The 20,075-nt window shown below is 43.1% G+C and overlaps 1 protein-coding gene across 7 annotated transcripts in view; it reads left to right on the forward strand.

The window, feature by feature from the left end:
- The window catches only part of SCMH1 (Scm polycomb group protein homolog 1), a 56,037-nt gene that overhangs the window by 26,066 nt on the left and 9,896 nt on the right, over positions 1-20,075 (forward strand). For all 7 annotated transcript variants that reach the window (XM_063140691.1, XM_063140695.1, XM_063140693.1 and 4 more), the window contains 5 exons: positions 445-688; positions 10,048-10,280; positions 12,734-12,860; positions 14,427-14,627; positions 16,132-16,314. In XM_063140691.1, the coding sequence (XP_062996761.1) occupies positions 445-688; positions 10,048-10,280; positions 12,734-12,860; positions 14,427-14,627; positions 16,132-16,314 (988 nt within the window). The remainder of the gene's footprint in view (positions 1-444; positions 689-10,047; positions 10,281-12,733; positions 12,861-14,426; positions 14,628-16,131; positions 16,315-20,075) is intronic.

Below are 20,075 nucleotides of genomic sequence, written 5' to 3' on the forward strand. Positions count from 1 at the left end.
TCAGACAACTTTACGTCAAGGTTAACAAAGTCGGTTGAGTGAACTGGGGTTAGGAACTTCCTGGATTAAGTGTCTGCCTACATCCTAGTTTTTCAAACTAGTTTGAGAGCAGAAAATTGATCTGAGTGCTGGTTTTGGGGTTTAAATTAATCTGGTGCAAGGAATATAAGCCAGAGTTCAACATTTCATCTGAACCTGGCCAGTTGAAGCATTTGGGTTGCTCTGAAGTAGAATTGTAGACTAGCCTACCAATAAGGGTCTTCTGATTTCTTATGCAGGGGTTGCTGAGAAACTGGGGCTAATGAGTCTGCACATGTCAGTTCCAGTCTTACTTCATAACATGTCAACAGAATAGGACTGTCAAATGACGTGTATGCACATATATACATGTGCTAATTGAGCTATAGTTCATGTTATTTCTTTTTCCTGGGTCCTTCTCCTTAGGAGCCACCATCTCCATCCCAGAACTTCTTTAAGATGGGGATGAAACTGGAGGCAGTAGACAGGAAAAACCCACACTTCATCTGCCCAGCCACCATTGGTGAGGTGCGGGGTTCTGAGGTCCTCATCACTTTTGATGGCTGGAGGGGAGCTTTTGATTACTGGTGCCGTTATGATTCTCGTGACATCTTTCCTGTTGGCTGGTGTTCACTGACTGGCGACAACTTGCAGCCCCCTGGAACAAAAGGTAAAAGAGTCCTATCACTTATCCCTGAAAACTGGGGGAAAGTGGCTGTGTAGTGTCAACATTACAATTATTATTATTATTATTATTATTATTATTATTATTATTATTTATTTATATAGCACCATCAATGTACATGGTGCTGTACAGATAACACAGTAAATAGCAAGACCCTGCCGCATAGGCTTACAATCTAATAAGTTGTAGTAAACAATAAAGAGGGAAGGAGAATGCAAACAGGCACAGGGAAGTGTAAACAGGCACCGGGTAGGGAGAAGCTAACAGTATAGAGTCAGAACAAATTCAATATTTGAAGGCTATAGGGAAAAGAAAAGTTTTTAGCTGAGTTTTAAAAGCAGTGATTGAGTTTGTAGTTCTCAAGTGTTCTGGAAGAGCGTTCCAGGCGTAAGGGGCAGCAGAAGAAAAAGGACGAAGCCGAGTAAGGGAAGTGGAGGTCCTTGGGCAGGCGAGAAGCATGGCATCAGAGGAGCGGAGAGCCCGAGTGGGGCAATAGTGTGAGATGAGAGAGGAGAGATAGGCAGGAGCTAGACCGTGAAGAGCTTTGAAGGTCAGCAGGAGAAGTTTATATTGGATTCTGGAGTGAATTGGAAGCCAATGGAGGGTTATTTTCTGTGGCTTAAGTACCCTGTTAAAGTGTGCTAACCTCGGGTGATGAACAAGAGCCATTTTGCTCATCTATCTCTCTTTCAAACTTATTGTAGGTCTGCCTTCTGTTGCCCAAAGGTAGATGTCTTTTAACTTTCCTGGAAATTACTCAGAGCCTGGATGATGTCTTCTACAGACATTTAGCCTACAAAAGCTTGCTTTGAGCAGCGGTTAGTTAGTAGTGTGAAAGGCAGGACTTGGTGAAAAATTACCTAAACCTCTTCCTCCCCTCTACTGCACCATTTCTCTGACACTCTTGGTTTCTGTAAATATCAAGCTAATGGGATCGTTTGAAGTCTGCCCAATAGTCAAGGTTGTGCCAGTTACTACTGCCAACACCAACATATTTTCTTTCCTTCAACTACTAAAGCTTCATCTTACCTTCTCTTCAAACACTGCTGGCTAAGGCTATATCTTCATAACAGCTTCCCATAGTAATGGTTGTGCATTACATCCCTAAACAGAGTGCTGGCAGCAGGTGTTTGTAAATTTTAGTTTGGCTTACCAAGCCATTACTTGTGGTTGCTACAGTCCTTCCCCTCCCTGAGTTCTCTAGCACATGCAGCGAATTTGGGTAAGGAACATGGGTAAAAGTATCTCATATTGTATTGAGCACTGGAGCAGCCAGAAGAACTGCAGATCTCTTGCTCCCATCCTCTTCTGATTCCATTGGCATACGTGCTGAGCTTGGCCGCTTATACTCAGTAGCTTCCCCTGGGTTCTCTGCAATTATTGAGAACTTGAGAGGAAGGGATCTTGGGTGATCTGAGTAGGGTAAAGTGCAATGGCAGAGGACCTGAAGCATTCTTCACTGGTAATCTGGTGACTGGCTAGAGGCGTGTCCAGAAAAGGAAGTAGAGGATTGTGCAGGACTATGCATTACCAGCCCTCTACAGTTCGTTGTTGTACTATGCTCCCTTTGCCAACCCCATTTGGCTTGTGCTTGTCAGTTTTCCAAAACCAGAAATTCGGAGCTTCAACAGGAGCTTCTATTATCTTCCAGGTTGGACCGCCCCTTCAGAAAAAGGTGCTGTACACCTTACATCAGTGAGCTCTAATTAGATTGTGAAAACCTATATGGTATAAATTGAAAACAATGCTCAGCATTGTGAGTGTGTGCTACATTTTCTTTTCCATTTTGCTTTGTGCTCTCATATTCTGAGTGATAGCTCTACTCCCTCACCCCACCTACCATGTCAGTTCCTGGATCGATGGAGCCCTCCTGTATGGCAATGGGCAGGAAATTTCATGTTAGGATTATTTATTTATTTATTTATTTATTTATTGCATTTCTATACCACCCAGTAGCCAAAGCTCTCTACCTCCAATCTGCATATTTCTTCTTCTTAAAGGTTTCGGTATTGCTGTTGGAACTCTTCAACTAATATCCCAGCAACCACAGCGTTGAAAATAGCTAGAAAGAAAGGTGTGCTCATATGTTCTGGAAACATGGACTTATTTTAATTATTTTATTTTTTTAGCCCCATCCTAAGAGCTTGTATGGTCACAAAACCTCTGGAGCATTTTGCCTTTTTAGCACTAGAGGGAGCAGAGCATCCATTTGTATTTCTTCAGCTGAGAGAAGCAACCAACTTCAGATGTGTAATGTTGACAAATAAGAAACTCTGCTTCATCTAGGAGAAAGCTCTGATGTCCAGGGCCAATGTCTAAGTTTCAGTGATCCTATCTGTGTGTCTTCTATGGTAACTGTCAGAATCTCCACGAAGTTCAGAAGGCCAATGGGAAATGGCAGAAAATTCTAGCATTTATTGCTAAATGAACAATGACCAAAGCATTTAGCTAAAGGCCGTATAGTTTCACCTCACCGCTGTTGATACATATCAGCATTTAGCAAGCACTTGATAAATATCCCTAACAAGCCTAATGATATTCAGGTAAATGTCAGAAAAGGCTATCTCAAGAACCATAATTGGTCTTCAAAAAATAAAGATTCATCCTCCTATTCATGTGGCCTGCAGCTAGTTTTGTTGGATGGCTGTTTTCAGAAGGGAAGAGTGGCAGGCCGGTGTCTCAGTTCCCATCCTTTAAAGCAGAGGCTCACAACCTGTTTGTCAGTCTCTATTAGGGTGACCATATGAAAAGGAGGACAGGGCTCCTGTATCTTTAACAGTTGTATTGAAAAGAGAATTTCAGCAGGTGTCATTTCACCTGGTGAAATTCCTCTTCATCGCAACAGTTAAAGCTGCAGGTGCCCTGCCCTCTTTTAAATCTGGTCACTCTAGTACAGCTCCTGCAGCTTTAACTGTTGTGATGAAAAGGTAATTTCACCATATACAAATGACACCTGCTGGAATTCCCTTTTCTATGCAACTGTTAAAGATACAGGAGCCCTGTCCTCCTTTCCATATGGTCACCCTAGTCTCTATGCAACATGGGGGTGTCCCACTCACTTCGACCCAAAGCGGTCTTTTCCAAGCAGCCCACGTGATCAGCTGAATTGCAGGGAAAAGACCACTGCTCTGGCACTGCACAGTGATCCCAATTGGGGTCACCAGAGGGGGAGGGGGAGGAGAGGAGGCTTTAGTCTCCCCCTCCCTCAGTTACCCTGAAGCAGCCGTTTGAGCAGGATTGCTGGGATTGGAGTGAGTGAGATGCGTGTCTGTGTGCATGCATGTGTCTGTATCCGGTCCCCGATGCACCACCCGTCATCACATACAGCCCTTGGGACCAGAAGGGTTATCCACCCCTGTTTTAAAGTGATTTGTGGGCAAATCCCCTTGCCACAGCCACTGGTCCTTCTATATCTTTCCTTCACTTTTAGGTTGGCAATTCGGGCCTCATGTGGTTTCCCACATGGGTCAGGTTTGGCCATTGGCCAGCAGTTTTTGACCCTTCCCCCACCTCCATACTTCCAATTTGTAATACTTCTGACAAAAGGGTTCTATCTACTTAGATTCCTTTTCTTAACGACATCGTTATCTCTACTGATATGCAGCCATCTTCCTGAACATTTTGCGGTTGCACATTTTGTAAATTTTCCAGCTCATGGACAGCTCATTGGACAGTAGTGGTAAAGAGAGGAAGCACGATTCAATACCTGATCATTTAAGTGGCCTAGCACAGTGGCCACTGGCACTATCGAGTCATAGACAGGAAATGGAGGGGAGCGGCCATATGGAAATGAGGATGAAATTACATGAGTAACTGTGGTTGTCAAGTTTCCCGACACTTTCCCATTATCCTCCTAAAATTGTAAAAACAAAAACAAAAAAACATTCACTGATTTTCTGACCATTTACCGTAGCATGAGATCACATCCCCAAACTTTTCTCCTTGGGTTCAACGTGACAGTAACCCCTCCTACAGCTGGGGTGGATCCGCACGTCGGCCCCAGAGCGCATTTATGCGACTCTAGGGCACCCCAGAAACGATAGTCTGTACTTGCCTGTAAAAAGAAACTAGGAAGTGACGGAGCCGCCGCCACCGCCCAGCTCTCCCCGGCCGGCTCCTCGACCGGGACAGAGAGCTCGGCGGAAGAAGGTTGGGTGGACAGCGGAAGAAGCTCTCTACTCCCGCCTTCTTCAAAAAGAGCTCTCCGAGCCGGCCGGGGAGAGCTGGGTGGCAGCGGCGGCTCCGTCTCTTCCTAGTTTCTTTTTACAGGCAAGTACAGACTATCGTTTCTGGGGTGCCCTAGAGTCGCATAAATGCGCTCTGGGGCCGACGTGCGGATCCGCCCCTGGTCCACACTCAGAGAGCTGACATGCCTTGCCTATAGCAGCTGGGTGGCAGGATCACAAGAGTTAACTGTCTTTGGACAGACTGTGAGCCAGAGGCAGTCTTCTGCTTTATCAAGAGATCTGGAATGTAGGGGAGTGGAGTTTCTGCCTTGGCACTGTCCCAGCTGGCAGGGATGCACTGAGTTCCTGCCAAGCAACAAAGACCTAAGAAAGGATGCACCCCCTTCGTTACTGTGCCAAGGGCGATGAACGTTACATTGGGTACAGAAGAGATCATAATTGCAGACGCTTGCCCCAGTTTCCTTTGTTCCCGTTAATGCAGTCAGCCCATTCAAGACGACTTTACTGTGCTCGGCAGGCAGGCAAAAGTTAATCGTTTTTAAGTTACCATGGAGATGTGTTAAGTGGCACCATACATTCTTCTCGTACTTGTCAGCCATTTTTCCAAACAATTGTGAACAGATTAAGGGTCCGGCAAGCTTTACTTCATTTGTCTGTAAGGGAGAGCAGCTTCAGGTAGACATTCAGAGAAGTGGAATCTCTGTCAGAAGACCCATAAGTGTCTGCAGTTCCTCCACTCAGGGTAGTGTGCCTTCAGTCGGACTACTAGGAGATGAATAAGCCAAAGTGACTTTGTAGAAGTCCCTCTAAGGATGTAAAGGTAACAGTTTTTGACATTTTTTAGTTGTTTTCTCATGATCTCTGGTTTCTTTGTTTTACTGAGGTGAAGCAAAATCTTGGGGCATGGCTCTCTTAGGCAGAAGCAGAAGATATAATGTAGGAAGCATGAAGTTGTTGTTTTTTAGTCCTTGTAGTAAAGAGAAGGTATTTAACTTGTAAGGTTTTAGGAATTTGCTTATAGTTGAATATGAGTGGGAATTTTGTGAACAGGCAGATCTCCAAATCTTGTGGACAAGCTATGTTGAGGCAGACTGTTTTGTACTCTCCCCACTAACTGTTCTGGGAGTTAAGTCCTTGAACAATGTGAGAATGACACAGGTGGTGAATTACGTGTGTGTGTCTGTGTCTCTGTGTGTGTTTAAAAGATTTCTATACTGCCCTTCTGTAAGGCTATCAGGGCAGGTTGCAAAACAAGATATAGTATCAAAATTAAAATTAATTAAAATGTTGTTAAAATAATGTTTTAATGCATGTTAAATAATGCATTCAAATGCATATTAAATAAATAAATGTTACATATTAAAGTAATGAATTCAAAAGCCTAGAAGAATAGAAATGTCTTTGCCTGGTACTGAAAGGCTAAAAGTATTGATGCTAGGTGGCCTTCCTTGGAGAGGGAATTCCACAAAGGGGGTGCCATCACTGAGAAGGCACTCTCTGCTCACCATCCACCTTACTTCAGATAACGGGAGCACTTGGAGCAGAATGTCGGAAGATGATCTCAGTGCAAGAGCATGTTGGTTTAAAAACAGATGTTCCTTTAAGTACCTGTGCCCTAAGCCATATTGGGCTTTAAAGTTAAGGACCAGCATTTTGAATCCTATTTGAAAAATGATCCAAAGCCAGTGAAATTCCAACTAGTCTCAGTCAGCTGCCAAGTGGCCCAAATTGGAAGCTAACTACATTTCCAAACATTCTTCAAAGGCAGCCCAGCGTACTACACATTATAGTAATCCATCCTAGATATTTATCAACACATGGAGAACTGTGGTCAAGCCATCTTTGTTCAGGAGAGGCTGCAGCTGATGTATCGGTCTAAGCTGATGAAAGATATGTAGTAGTAAGGCATTGCTATGGGTGATAGTTGTTCAAAATGAAACTAATGAAGCATGATTACTTGTGGGTTTTTTATCCTTAAAGTACCCTACCCAAAGCCTCACAAATGATCCTACCAGGAAAAAAAACCTGTATATCCATTCTTTTTATGACACGACTGCTCAGTAGGTGAACATTCCTTAACGTGGTTCTGTGGATTTCAGACACACATATACCTTGTGATTAATTTCAAAATGTTCTAAGCATTCTTCCTGGAAGCAACTGCTTTAGATGTGACACAGTTGGACTACTACCTTTTGAATGCAAACATACTGGGCCTGTTCAGACAACATGTTAAACCATGGTTGGGCCACTAACCTTTTTGCAGCAAATGGTTAGTGAGCATGTTTAAACTGTGGTTATGTAGCTAACATGGTTAGGAATGGTTCACATGACATGGTAAATCATGGTTTACATGACACACTTAACCATAATATATAGCTCAAAATGCTTAACCACCATGGCGTTAATGTGTCGTCTGAACAGGGTCACTCTTGATTTAGTGGTAAATTACGCAGAAGCATATTTGTTTGGAAAGAAACTGTTAGTTGCTTGGTGAAATACAGGGCTGTATTTGGAGATGAAGAACTCAGGTTTTTATTAGAGCTTTGTGGCTCAAATACAGTCAGATTTGGCATCAGGGAGTGCTTAATGGATAGACTATACAACTCTATTCTCTCCTTAATTGTATGTTTATGATCTAGATAATTTGCTTTAATCAATTCGATTTGGGAGGAGAGTGGGTAGATGTAATATACTATCCCCTTGGAAGAACGCATAACAAGGGCTCCATATTTGGCACATAAGGAACACTACAAGTAAGAAAAAAACTATTAAGGAAAGAGCATCAACCCATCAGAGTGATTCTTGCCTTTTGGAAAGCAGAGAGGCAGCAGGAGGAGCCTGAGTCCATGTGGGGATGGCAAATATTTCTCATTCTGCCCTTCCATGGGAATATACGTTTTTTTTAAAAGGAACTTGACATTATTATTCTTTGCACTGATGTATGCCGAGTCTTAAATAAGAATAATCAGGATTATAGTTTGCACAGGAGCTTCTGCATGGAACTTCCTGACTGTTAGAGCAGTACGGCAATGGGACCAATGACCTAGGGAGGTTGTGGGCTCTCCCACACTAGAGGCCTTCAAGAGGCAGCTGGACAACCATCTGTCAGGGATGCTTTAAGGTGGATTCTTGCATTGAGTTGGACTTGATGGCCTTATAGGCCCCCTCCAACTCTACTTTTCTATGATCCTTTGATTCTCTATATAGAAAGTGGTGTATGAGCAGCTGAAATTGCCCCATGTTTCTCAGATTCTGCCTTAGAGCTGTTTATTATTATTTTTAATGGGCAAATTGCCACAGAAAACAACTTTTAGATAACTTCCAATAGGAGCCGAACTTTACCCTGGCCTTTGAGCCAGGTACAGAGCATTATCATTGCCTTGGAGGTGGCCTGTGATCATCTTAGGGCTTATCTAAATTGCAGTTTATTGCAGCTCAGGTTATGCAGTATTGGCTTGCATGGTATTCATATTTTACTCCTTGGAAGCAAACTCAACATTTATATAGTGATTAGTTATTCAATCCTAGAAGCCAGGAACAAAATAGAGATTTTGGAGCCAAGGTGTGTAAGGCATACCACATACCTCAAATAATAATGCAACTGAGCTCCTTGGTAAGTTTTTGCCACAACAGATTTGCTATTTTTTTAAGGTGCCAACAGACTTTGTTGTGTTTACTGCAAGAGACCAACACAAGCTGCTTTCTACCCACTTACCTGGGTGTAAGCCCCATTAAGCTGAAATATTTAGGATTGCCCTGACAGCTCTCCATCTGAAATTGGTAAATGGCTGTGCATTCCCTTACAGCCTCACAATTGATCAGCCCACTTGCACTTTCGTGTAGTTGAAGGAAAGGAAACCATGAACAAGAGAAAACAAGGCCACATTGGTATAGAATTGTGTGGTTTTTGTGTGTGTCGGGTAGTAAAGGGGGAAGGGACAAGGGAAAGCAGCTTTGATGGCAGAGTATACACACATTCTTTAAAAGAAACAATTTTGTGGGGTGGGAGTTGTTCCTTTTTGTGTTAACTCTTTTGAGTCTTCTAGAAAAGCAATATAAAAGTGTTTTGATAAATAAAATGTTAACTTTCAACTAGATGTGTAAATTTAACTTCAATTGCAACTCAGGTTCTCCTGATACCTATACAGATAGTGAAGCTATCTGCAGGCTAATTCAGCTAACAATTTATAGCACAGAAAAGGGACTATGAGGCTGTTCCCATCACCTAGAGTGCAATTCTATGCATATTTTCTGAGATGAACGTCTCAATAATTCTATTTTATATTTATATGTTTTAATTGTACATGTTTTAATCTTGTAAACCGCCTTGAGTCCCGTACTGGAAAAAAGGCGGGATATAAATAATAATAATAATAATAATAATAATAATAATAATAATAATAATAATAATAATAATTTCCTTGTAAGCATATATAGGATTGCAACCTTAATTAGTTGATTAGAAAGGGTAAGAAAAAGATTCCTGGCTCCTGAGATTTAACCAAGCTTAAATCTTGGGCGGGGCCTGATTCAGAGTGCAAAGACTTGTTCTTTCCTGCCCCAGAAGGCAGGACTAGATCGAATGGTCTTAGGTTACAGAGATTAGATTTGAATTGAATATTAGGAGAAATGTCTTGATGGTTAGAGCAGTTTGACAATGGAAGCAATTACATAGAGTAGTGGTCGGCCCTCCCTTGCTAGAGGTGTTCAAGCAGAGGCTCGACAGCCATCTGTTGGGTGTCCTCTGACTCTGCATGTCTTGCATGGAGCAGGAGGCTAGACCATATGACCTACAAGGCCCCTCTCCAGCACGATGTTTTATCTCCTTCTATATTAGCAGTCTGTCACCGTCACAGTGAAGAATGTGAATTCTGCTTCCGTTTTGAATTTGTCCAGTGAAACATTCCTCTTATACATGTAGGAATTGCCCACCAGGTAGGGCAGTCTATGGAAGAAAGTCATGGCCAAAGATTGTCATTTGGAAAATAGCTTTGGATATGTGGTTGTGACCATCGCTTGTTGAATATGTGGTGAAAGTGTGGCACATGTTCAAGATTCCCTACTTGCTGTGGTTGAATATACAGATGTCCCAGAAGGTGCTTTTGCATGAGGCTGCGGTAGTTCCTGATTGAGTTCTCTCCTTCTCTTTTATGGTAGTGGTGATTCCAAAGAGCCCATTCCCTGTCTCTGATGTGATCTCTGAAAAGAGCAGCATGCACAGTGGCACAAAGTCGATTCTGGAACATCAGCCCGGACAAAGGGGGCGCAAACCTGGTCGTAAGCGAGGCCGGACACCCAAGGCTCTAACCAGCCACCCCCTCCCCACCCCCTCCAAAGCAGTAGAGCCTCTGAAGTTCCCCAAAAAGAGGGGACCAAAGCCTGGCAGTAAGGTAAGTGTTGGTTATTTATGGCTGATGCGAAGGAACATAATTGTCCCCCATTTTTGGCATTTAGTTTGGTTGTAGGATATTATGGGGTTTCTAAAGTTCAACAGAAGGTCAGACGAAGAGAGGGAGGAAAGTTTTTACTCAGGAAACAGAAATGAAAATGAAATTACCCTCCTGATTAGTTGGAGATGGGGAGAGAGAGACAGAGAAATAAGATAAAAGTGAGAGGCAGAATGGTGAGAGAAAAGTGAGAGAGAAGAGAAAGAGAAAGAAAGAAAGAAGACCTACAGGAAAGAAAACTTTATTTCTCTGGCTGCCCGCACCAAATCAGCCTCAAAAAACTCTAGTCCCAGGTACAGTATTTAGTTTAGATAGTGTGGGAGTTGGCTGTTAGACATGGTGTGGATAATCACAACAACAAAAACAACCCCCAAAAAGAAACCAAAAAGTTGCAAATAACAAAGTTTAGGCTTAACTGGAAAAAAAAATATCAATAGGAAAAAAGTTTTAAAAACTGAATAGGTACACACACACACAAATACATATAAGCAAAAGAGCAATAAAACAAGCAGAGATAAACACATCCAGCTAACCTTTCTTGGACAAGGGACCTTGGTTTATCCAGGTCAATTGTCCAAGAAATATCTTACTATCCCAGGTCCAGCTCTCTCAATCATTTTTTCAACTCCAGCAGCTCTGACTCCTTCCATCTGGTGACATTGGAAAATGCCACATGAAGGGAAAGGCAAAAAGAATTGTGAGCACGCCATCTTGCCTGTTTCCCTTCCACTCATGGAACAGGGCATTGCCAGGCTGTGACAGCTGAACTGTGGAGCATGTACCTCCATAATCAAGAGCATTTTGGGCTTAGGTACATTCTAAAATGAAAGCTGTCCTGGCATAGAGCTAATGCTAGAACCAGGCATCAATAATCTAGGGCTGAGATGATGATGCAACAATACAATTATCCAAAGTGTTAACTAGATTTTGATACGAGATTAAGAATGAAAACTGTTCGAGCAAACTGATCTCTTTAAACGGGAGGGACCATAAGTTCAGTGGTAGAGCATCTTCTTCCATAAAGAGGTCCCCATGCTTAATCCCTGGGATATCTACTTAAAAGGATCAAGTAGCAAGTGATGTGAAAGACTGCCTGAGATTCTGAATTGGTGGTGGTGGTTACACTAGCCCAAGGGTACATTAACTCAGGCCCAGGGTCCAAATCTGATCCTCCGGGTTCTTAATTTGGCCCTCTGGGTTTCCCCAGATGTCCACGCCCCCTTCTCTTGGCCTCCCTTTTCTCCAGCCACCAAACATTTGGTTGTTTCCTGGCTTTTGTGTAGTTGTTCCGCATCCTAAAATGTTGAAATCCCTCTTTTAAGACTTAGTTATTGGAAGTAGGATGAGCCTCATGTGGCGCAGAGCGGTAAAGCAGCAGTTTCTGCAGCTGAAACTCTCCCCACGGCCTGAGTTCGATCCCAGCGGAAGCTGGTTTCAGGCAGCCGGCTCGGGTCGACTCAGCCTTCCATCCTCCCGAGGTCGGTAAAATGAGTACCCAGTTAGCTGGGGGAAAGGTAATCATGGCCGGGGAAGGCAACGGCAAACCACCCCGCTATAAGGCCTGCCAAGAAAATGTCAGCGAAAGCTGGCGTCCCCCCAAGAGTCAGTAATGACTCAGTGCTTGCACGAGAGGTTCCTTTCCTTTCCTATTGGAAGTAGTTGCTTTAAGCTACAATATCCTAGTATTTTTGTTATTTTGCCTCTGCCCCTTTTGCCTTTTTGCCCCTCCCACCACTGGGACGCAATCCCTGAGAACCTCTCTGGAATTGAATTTGGGCCTTGGGCTGAAAGAGGTTCCTCACCCCTGAAGTAGAAGATACCACAGGCTAGTCGGACAAATAGTCCAACCTGGTATAAGGCAGCTTCCTGTGTTCCTAAATACAGTCTCAAGGTGACTGGAAGTGCTACTGAGGTCTGAAAGAACCTGATCTAGTTTCATTTCTAAAGGATGTCTTGGCCTGGGCCAGTACCTGGATGGGTGTCTGCCTTTGAACCTCTTGTATGGTGTTTTTGAGCTCCTTGGAGGAATGGCAGGATGTAAATATAACAGACATAACAGGCAGCCTAGAAATATTTCAATTTTTAAAGAAAACCAAACAATATTCAGTCCTTCCAAAATTTCTGTCCAGTTAAATGACTTCATTTATTTATTTATTTATTTACAATATTTATATACTGTTCCCAGTTCAAAATTTTGATGCCCCCCTCAATGCCTGGTATGGCTCAAGTTTCTCTCTTGCCTGATTGTGTTAATTTTTATTACTAATGCACCATTTCTTCCTGACTTTCTTAAGAGGAGGTCCTTGGTGTCCCATCAAACCCATTTATAACAACTTCTTCTTTTTGACCATTAGAATTTTTCTTTCATTAAAGCTTATTAATATCCCTTTTTGCAGAGGAAGCCCCGGACGTTATTAAACCCAGCACCCACCTCCCCTACAACCAGCACTCCTGAACCTGACACTAGTACAGTACCGCAAGATGCAGCTACTATCCCTAGCTCTGCTATGCAGGCCCCTACAGGTAAGGAACTTAGTCCTTCTTCCTGTCTGGATATATGAGGCAATGACAGTCTGATAGAAAAATAAGTCAATCTAAAACAATAATGACAGTCAAAGTTTCTCCTCATGCTTTCCTTCATCTGTCTAATTATACTGTATATAATTGAAATTGAAACAGGAATGTTAAGACCTTTTGAATATAACATCCCAGCATTCATCCTGGTATTATGAAGCAGGGCTTGAGTTGGATTCTTAGGCATGTGACAAGGTGGCCTGCCATGACTGCAGGCTCCAGGGTCAAAAGATGTTAGTTCTCCTTTAAGAATCTTATGATGCATAAAGATATCCATAAATTGAGCCACAAGCTTGCTGTGGAAGCGCATTTTTTGGTGCACGTACAATCTTCTCTCCCGCATTGAGCTCCAGGAAAGTTTGTTCTTCTGGTTTTCAGAAGCTGTATTTGCACAGCATGGACTAACTTGCCCTTGTGTCAATCACAAGATTATCTCCCCTATTTTCTCATATCAGTTTTTACAGTGTAAAAAGCCCCCTTGAAATAGTGCAGAAGAAACTTTTGAGCAGGTAAGCATACAAAGCATCTGAAAACAACAGTAAAAGCCTGGCCTGGCATTAGCATGTGGCAATTGGTGGAGCCTGTGTGCCCCAGTACTGACTGTTAGAGCAGTACAACAATGGAACCAGTTACCTAGGGAGGTTGTGGGCTCTCCCACACTAGAGGCCTTCAAGAGGCAGCTGGACAGCCATCTCTCAGGGATGCTTTAGGGTGGATTCCTGCATTGAGCAGGGGGTTGGACTCGATGGCCTTATAGGCCCCTTCCAACTCTACTATTCTATGATTCTAGTGCTCAGCAGGGCTGATGCCTATCTGCCCAAGTTGATACTGGAGAGTGCTTGATGGTGGCACCATGCTGAGGGCCAACTAAAGCCTGGCACCATCACTACCAAAAACAGCCCTTCTGAAGCATGATGGGGAGGGACTAAGATGCAATCCAGAGCTTGTACGTGTGTTTATTGAGCTCCAAAGGGGAGGGGAGGCAGAGAAAATTCTATACCTTCTCCTGTTTTCAGGTCTGTCTGAGTAGTCTCTCTTGGGAATGGCTTTACATATGCCTTCAACATGCCAAAGTATCAACTTATCCTACGTATGCTGTCCATCTCCCCCTCCCCCTCCCGCCTGCCCCAAAGGCATACAAGTGTAACACACATGGTGGGGCAGCTTTTTGGATATACGGCGATACATATTGCAAGAAATTACTCCTTCCACTTCTGCTTTATGAGTACTGCTGGGTGGGGTGGGGTGGGGGGGACCCATAAAGAAAGAACAGACTTCAACTGAAAGTTCACATGCATTCTGTGATTTTACAGTCACACTTTAAAAAGTATTATTCTCTGATGTCAGTGAGATCAGTCTGCCTGTTAAACGAGTGGGGCACCAACAGATACGTTATGTGATGGTTTTCAGTAGCATAACTAAAGAGGCAGCAAGCCTCAGCCACCACAGATATACAGGTCATTTCCTCAGGTTAATTACTGAAGAATTCTGTCTTGTTTTCCCCCACACCCACAGTGTGTATCTACTTGAATAAGAATGGTGGCACCGGGCCTCACCTGGACAAAAAAAAAGTCCAGCAACTACCCGACCATTTTGGGCCAGCTCGAGCATCCGTAGTCCTGCAGCAAGCAGTCCAGGCTTGCATCGACTGTGCTTACCACCAGAAAACTGTCTTCTCATTCCTAAAGCAAGGCCATGGAGGCGAGGTCATTTCAGGTAAAAGAGCCAGAGCTGTTTGTTTACTTCTCCTGCTCTGTTTTGGGCAGTCTCTTCCAGGGAGACATTTTTACAAGCCAGCGCCCAGTTATGGAGTTCTCATGGCTGTCTCAACATATGAGAAAGAAGGCAGACAATCGCTGTGTGGTTTATATTCCTTAACTCTACAATAGTTAGAATCTTAATGAGGTACAAGCAAGTGTTCGTAGTAACACTGTATTCTTTTGGAGGCCATGGGAATTATTTTTTGGGGCCGTGATCTTGTGCAGCCTCTTTAATGGGAACTACTCCAGTGTTAAGAAGTTAGAACAAATCCTAAGAATCGTGACTATTAGAGATTCTCTACACTTGCGCGAAATACTTGTATACTGAATCTGTGATGGTTTCAGAAAATTAAAGGATCAGATGGATTATGAACCCGTTAGTGATAGCCTCACTATATCCTCGTATATATTTAATTCAGACCTTTGCTCATCTGTTAATGAAGACGTAAAGTATAGAGTGTAGAAGGGGCCAACCACTTATTGACGCTTCCCGCCAGATAGTGTGAATAGAAGACAGTGCCAGCCCAATTCTGGTTCCTACCTGGTCTGTGCAGTTTTAAGAGGCTGCTTCTCCTAAATTGTGTTAAGGGACGCTGAGGCAATCTTCAGTTTTGCTTCTATCTAAGTCCGTCTCAAAGAATGCTCCAGGCAGGTCTATGTGGCCAACTGAAATAAACACACACACACACACACACACACACCTGCTTTAGCCCCATTGCCTGGTTGAGGGGTGGGAGTGGGAATCACGCATGATTCAGGGACTTGCGCGTGTTCCCTCTCCCCTCGGATAATTGTAGTTTGAGAAGGGAGTGATTTCAGTCAGAAAAATGGTGCAGGAGAAAAGGGTTACAACCTTCCTTTCCTAGTGCTACTTCTCTGATCTAGTTCAGGGCTCCTCACAGTTCTTAAATTTAAATTTAAATGTCAGGTGATCCAGTAATAGTTTTCCCATGCCTTGTCTGTTTTATCCCTCATACTTGATTTGATTCAGTTTGCAAATCTAAAATAATCCACTCAAACAAAGACTCACTTCCTTCATATGAGGCGTAGACCAGTTTAATAATAAAGTGGAATTATGCCATTGTATTTACTCATCTAGGCAAGAGCAAAGGGCAGGTTGATTTACAGTAGCTTTGACTCTGCTGAAGGTCACCGTAATTCTCAAAAAGCAAGATTTGACAACATGTTTGTGATATTGCAGTTGTTAGATGTTCTCAAAGATTTTCTGAGGTCCCCATCTCTGCTTGCTATGAACAGAATTCTCCAGATATCGTGCATTATTATTTTTTTACTCTGCAGTTCTTTCAGAATAATGTGTTGGCTGATATTTAGTCTAATGGAAACCAGAATAAAAGTTATGTTTTTCATTAGCTGAACTTCAAGAAGGGTCCACGTGATCTGGCAGTCTAATCTCTGAAAGGCTTTTATATATTTGGCTTTGTCTTCTTTTCCTCCCTCAGCTGTGTTCGACCATGAGCAGCATACTCTGAACTTGCCAGCCGTCAACAGCATCACCTATGTCCTCCGCTTCCTTGAGAAACTCTGCCACAACCTGCGCAGCGACAACCTTTTTGGGAACCAGCCATTCACGCAGCACCATATGCAGCACTCCCGCGAGTACGACCACGACAGGTACCTACCAGGTAGGAGCTGGGGCTGAAAGTTGTTATGGCAATCTCTTCAGATTGGGAAAGTTCTATCAAGCCACATTACAAGCTAATGGGAAAGCGCAGTAGCGCAAATATATCTGTTCCTCAGGCAAACGTTACCCATTTTTGACGAGTTCTGCCTGCAGGCTATTCTTGTGTGCCATTCCTAAACTTGAAATAAAGCTGCATTAAGCCTTTTTTTATTTCCCCTTACAAAGAGCTGGACATGCTTTTAGGGGCTTCCTCTATAAGTACTATACATTTAGATACCTCAGATTCTGTACTCTGAATCTATTTGTGTTGTACCCCGCCTCGATCCAGAGGGAAAGGCAGGTACAAATAAATAAATAGATGATGATGATGATGATGATGTGGATCAAGCATAGTAATACTATGAGAGCTCCGGCTATTGGGCGGTATAGAAACATAGTAATACAGAGAGCTCCGGCTATTGGGCGGTATAGAAACATAGTAATACAGAGAGCTCCGGCTATTGGGCGGTATAGAAACATAGTAATACAGAGAGCTCCGGCTATTGGGCGGTATAGAAACATAGTAATACAGAGAGCTCTGGCTATTGGGCGGTATAGAAACATAGTAATACAGAGAGCTCTGGCTATTGGGCGGTATAGAAACATAGTAATACAGAGAGCTCTGGCTATTGGGCGGTATAGAAACATAGTAATACAGAGAGCTCTGGCTATTGGGCGGTATAAAAACATAGTAATACAGAGAGCTCCGGCTATTGGGCGGTATAGAAACATAGTAATACAGAGAGCTCTGGCTATTGGGCAGTATAGAAACATAGTAATACAGAGAGCTCCGGCTATTGGGCAGTATAGAAACATAGTAATACACAGAGCTCCGGCTATTGGGCAGTATAGAAACATAGTAATACACAGAGCTCCGGCTATTGGGCGGTATAGAAACATAGTAATACAGAGAACTCCGGCTATTGGGCGGTATAGAAACATAGTAATACTATGAGAGCTCCGGCTATTGGGCGGTATAGAAACATAGTAATACTATGAGAGCTCCGGCTATTGGGCGATATAGAAATGTAATAAATAAATAAATAAATACTGTTGTAGCCTTAGGATAGTGAAAAGGCTGTTCTTGGAATGACAGGTTAGAGGACTGTTTAACGGGTGACGGAGAATTTTGGAACCCAACCCACTTGAAACCTTTTACCCTACTTCTGATCTGGAGGGTGGCTCCCACAAAGTAAGGGCTTGCCCTCAAAACCTCTGTGACGGTGCTGAAGATTCTGGGGCACCCACTTGTTTACATGCGATGCCTGTTGCCAGCGCAAATGTCTTTGAAATTGGTTTAGGGGACCAGGTGTGCCCTGTGCACGTTGGGTTGGAGCAGGAGGCAGGTCATAAAATGTTTTAAGACTGGCCCTGTATGTTTACTTTGCATTGGCTTGTTCTTTTGGCAGAGGTCCCATCTTCCCTTCCTTGCACAGCCTGGCTGTTCTGGCCGCTAAGCTTTAATCCACAGCAATAAGAGTTTATTTGTGTTAAGGAGAATGTCCAAAAGAACCTTAATTGTAGTGATTTTACCTGGCACAGCTCAGATAAAGTAGTGTAGAGTGAATAAATCAGATTTACCTCCAATTCTGCTCCCACTTTGTTGTGGTTTTTTGAAATGTGCAGAATACTTAAGAAGGAGAATTGGCTTTTCCAGTGTAAAAGTGAAACCTGGACGTCGTTTCATCGCTTCATCTGGGCACACAACGATGCCTTCAAAACATTACCTAGAAGGATTAGAAATGATGGGTTAGATCCGGATTTAGTTGTACTCAGAGTAGACCCATTGAAATCAATGGGACTTGTTGGCCATGACTAACTTGCACTTTTCTCCCGTTGTGCTGCTGTTCTCTTGGCTTTTGACTCCAGAAACTATTATCCTGTTATTTAGATAGTTCAAGTATAGCAAGAATATTAATCCTCTTCATAACCATTTGGTAAAGAGCATTTTAAGAAAATGTTTTGGAATTAGAGAAGGATCATTTACTATGTGTATAAAATAACATGTATAATGTATACTAAAACTTCTTATTCTAGGTTGCTGCTATTCTAAAAATAGGTATAATGGTGCATTTCACTGCTGAAATACAGTACTTTATTTTTGTACTACCAACTCTGTTCATTACCCATTGGCCTAGCTTCACAGAAATGAAATAGAAACAGACATTATAGGTGAAGACCAACAGTAACTTCAGCCATCAAGTAATGGTGTTTAAGGTGTGAACGCATTCTCAGCTTGCTTAAGCTAACTTTGTATAGGCACATTTTCCCATAGAAATGCCTGCTGTCCAAGCTGTCTGTTCTGTTGTGCTACCAAGTTGCCAGCATGTGTAGGCTATACCTCTGCATGCAGTCAGGTTACATTAGAGAACTTCTGCCCAGAAGAAACTGTCTCCTCCCCCATTAGCTAAGAAGCCATCTATTTTACATTAAAATATATTGTAATAGGATGCCTGTTGGCCCACCCTCATTTTATTGCAGCCTGTAGCGGGCTACTAACTTGGTGATCAAATTTGTCCACTGCTGGATGGATGTGATGTCTGAAGTCCACTTAAAATCACTTCCAGAGACAGCCAGGCTTGCAGAAGTGTTACTCAGTACTGATGGGCAGAAGAACAAGGTGAATTGAATCATATTGTCAGCGTGTTCACTGGACATCTTCCCATTACTGGCCTATAAATTAGGGTGACCATATGAAAAGGAGGACAGGTCTCCTGTATCTTTAACAGTAATGTAGAAAAAGGAATTTCAGCAGATCTCAATTGAAGAGGGTGAAATTCCCTCTTCATCACAACAGTTAGAAGCTGCAGAAGCCCTGCCCTCTTTTGTATCTGGCCACTCTACTATAGCTAGTGTAGCTTTAACTGTTGTGATGAAGAGGGAATTTCACCCTCTTCAATTGACCCTTGCTGAAATTCACTTTTCTACATTACTGTTAAAGATACAGGAGCCCTGTCCTCCTTTTCATATGGTCACCCTACTATAAATAGCTCTGATATTAAATGTTTTTATCCCCTGCTGCAGAGAGAGATTAGTGATCAGGGTCACCAGAAATCTCAAATATAGCTAACTCCTGTGACATGCTTCTCTGTCCAAAGAAAAAGATGCCTGTGGAAAATGCTGACTCTGTGCACAGAGAGCCCCTCTGAAACGTCACATCCAAGTGGCAGCTTCCTGTGTCCCATTTGGAACACTGTAGCATAAAGCCAGGAGCGAGGAAAAATTCTGGGGAAGGATAAATGGATTTGGACTCACTTCAGGAAAGAAACTTGAAGGGTCTGGATTGGCAGCTACCAGCACAAGCTGAACCACTGACTCTGCAGAGTCTGGACTTGTGGGGATAAAAAGTGCTGGAATGCTGCCTGCAGTCTGCTCAGCTTGAGCCATCAGGAAGTGACACATTTGACAAGCTGTGCTGGCCAGTCACCATGGCTCAGAACTACCATGGTCATTCATTTATTACGTGAAAAGGCGGGGATAAAGGTGATTGGATTTCTGAAATTCACAGAAGATTCTAAATAAAGCTGCAGACACCAGCTACTGCAGCAAAGCTTGGAGCATAGACACAGTCCATTCTTCTTCGTGGTCTCTGTACATTACAAATATGGGCTCTGCACTTGCATGAAGCCCCATTCAGGAAACTTCTACAGCTGAGGAATTTTTGACAGGAACCTTCCCCCAACGTCCCAGTGCGCACGTTCCTACCGTAGCCTCGTAGGGAAT

The sequence above is a fragment of the Elgaria multicarinata genome, chromosome 13, assembly GCF_023053635.1.
Source record: "Elgaria multicarinata webbii isolate HBS135686 ecotype San Diego chromosome 13, rElgMul1.1.pri, whole genome shotgun sequence".
Lineage (NCBI taxonomy): Eukaryota > Metazoa > Chordata > Lepidosauria > Squamata > Anguidae > Elgaria > Elgaria multicarinata.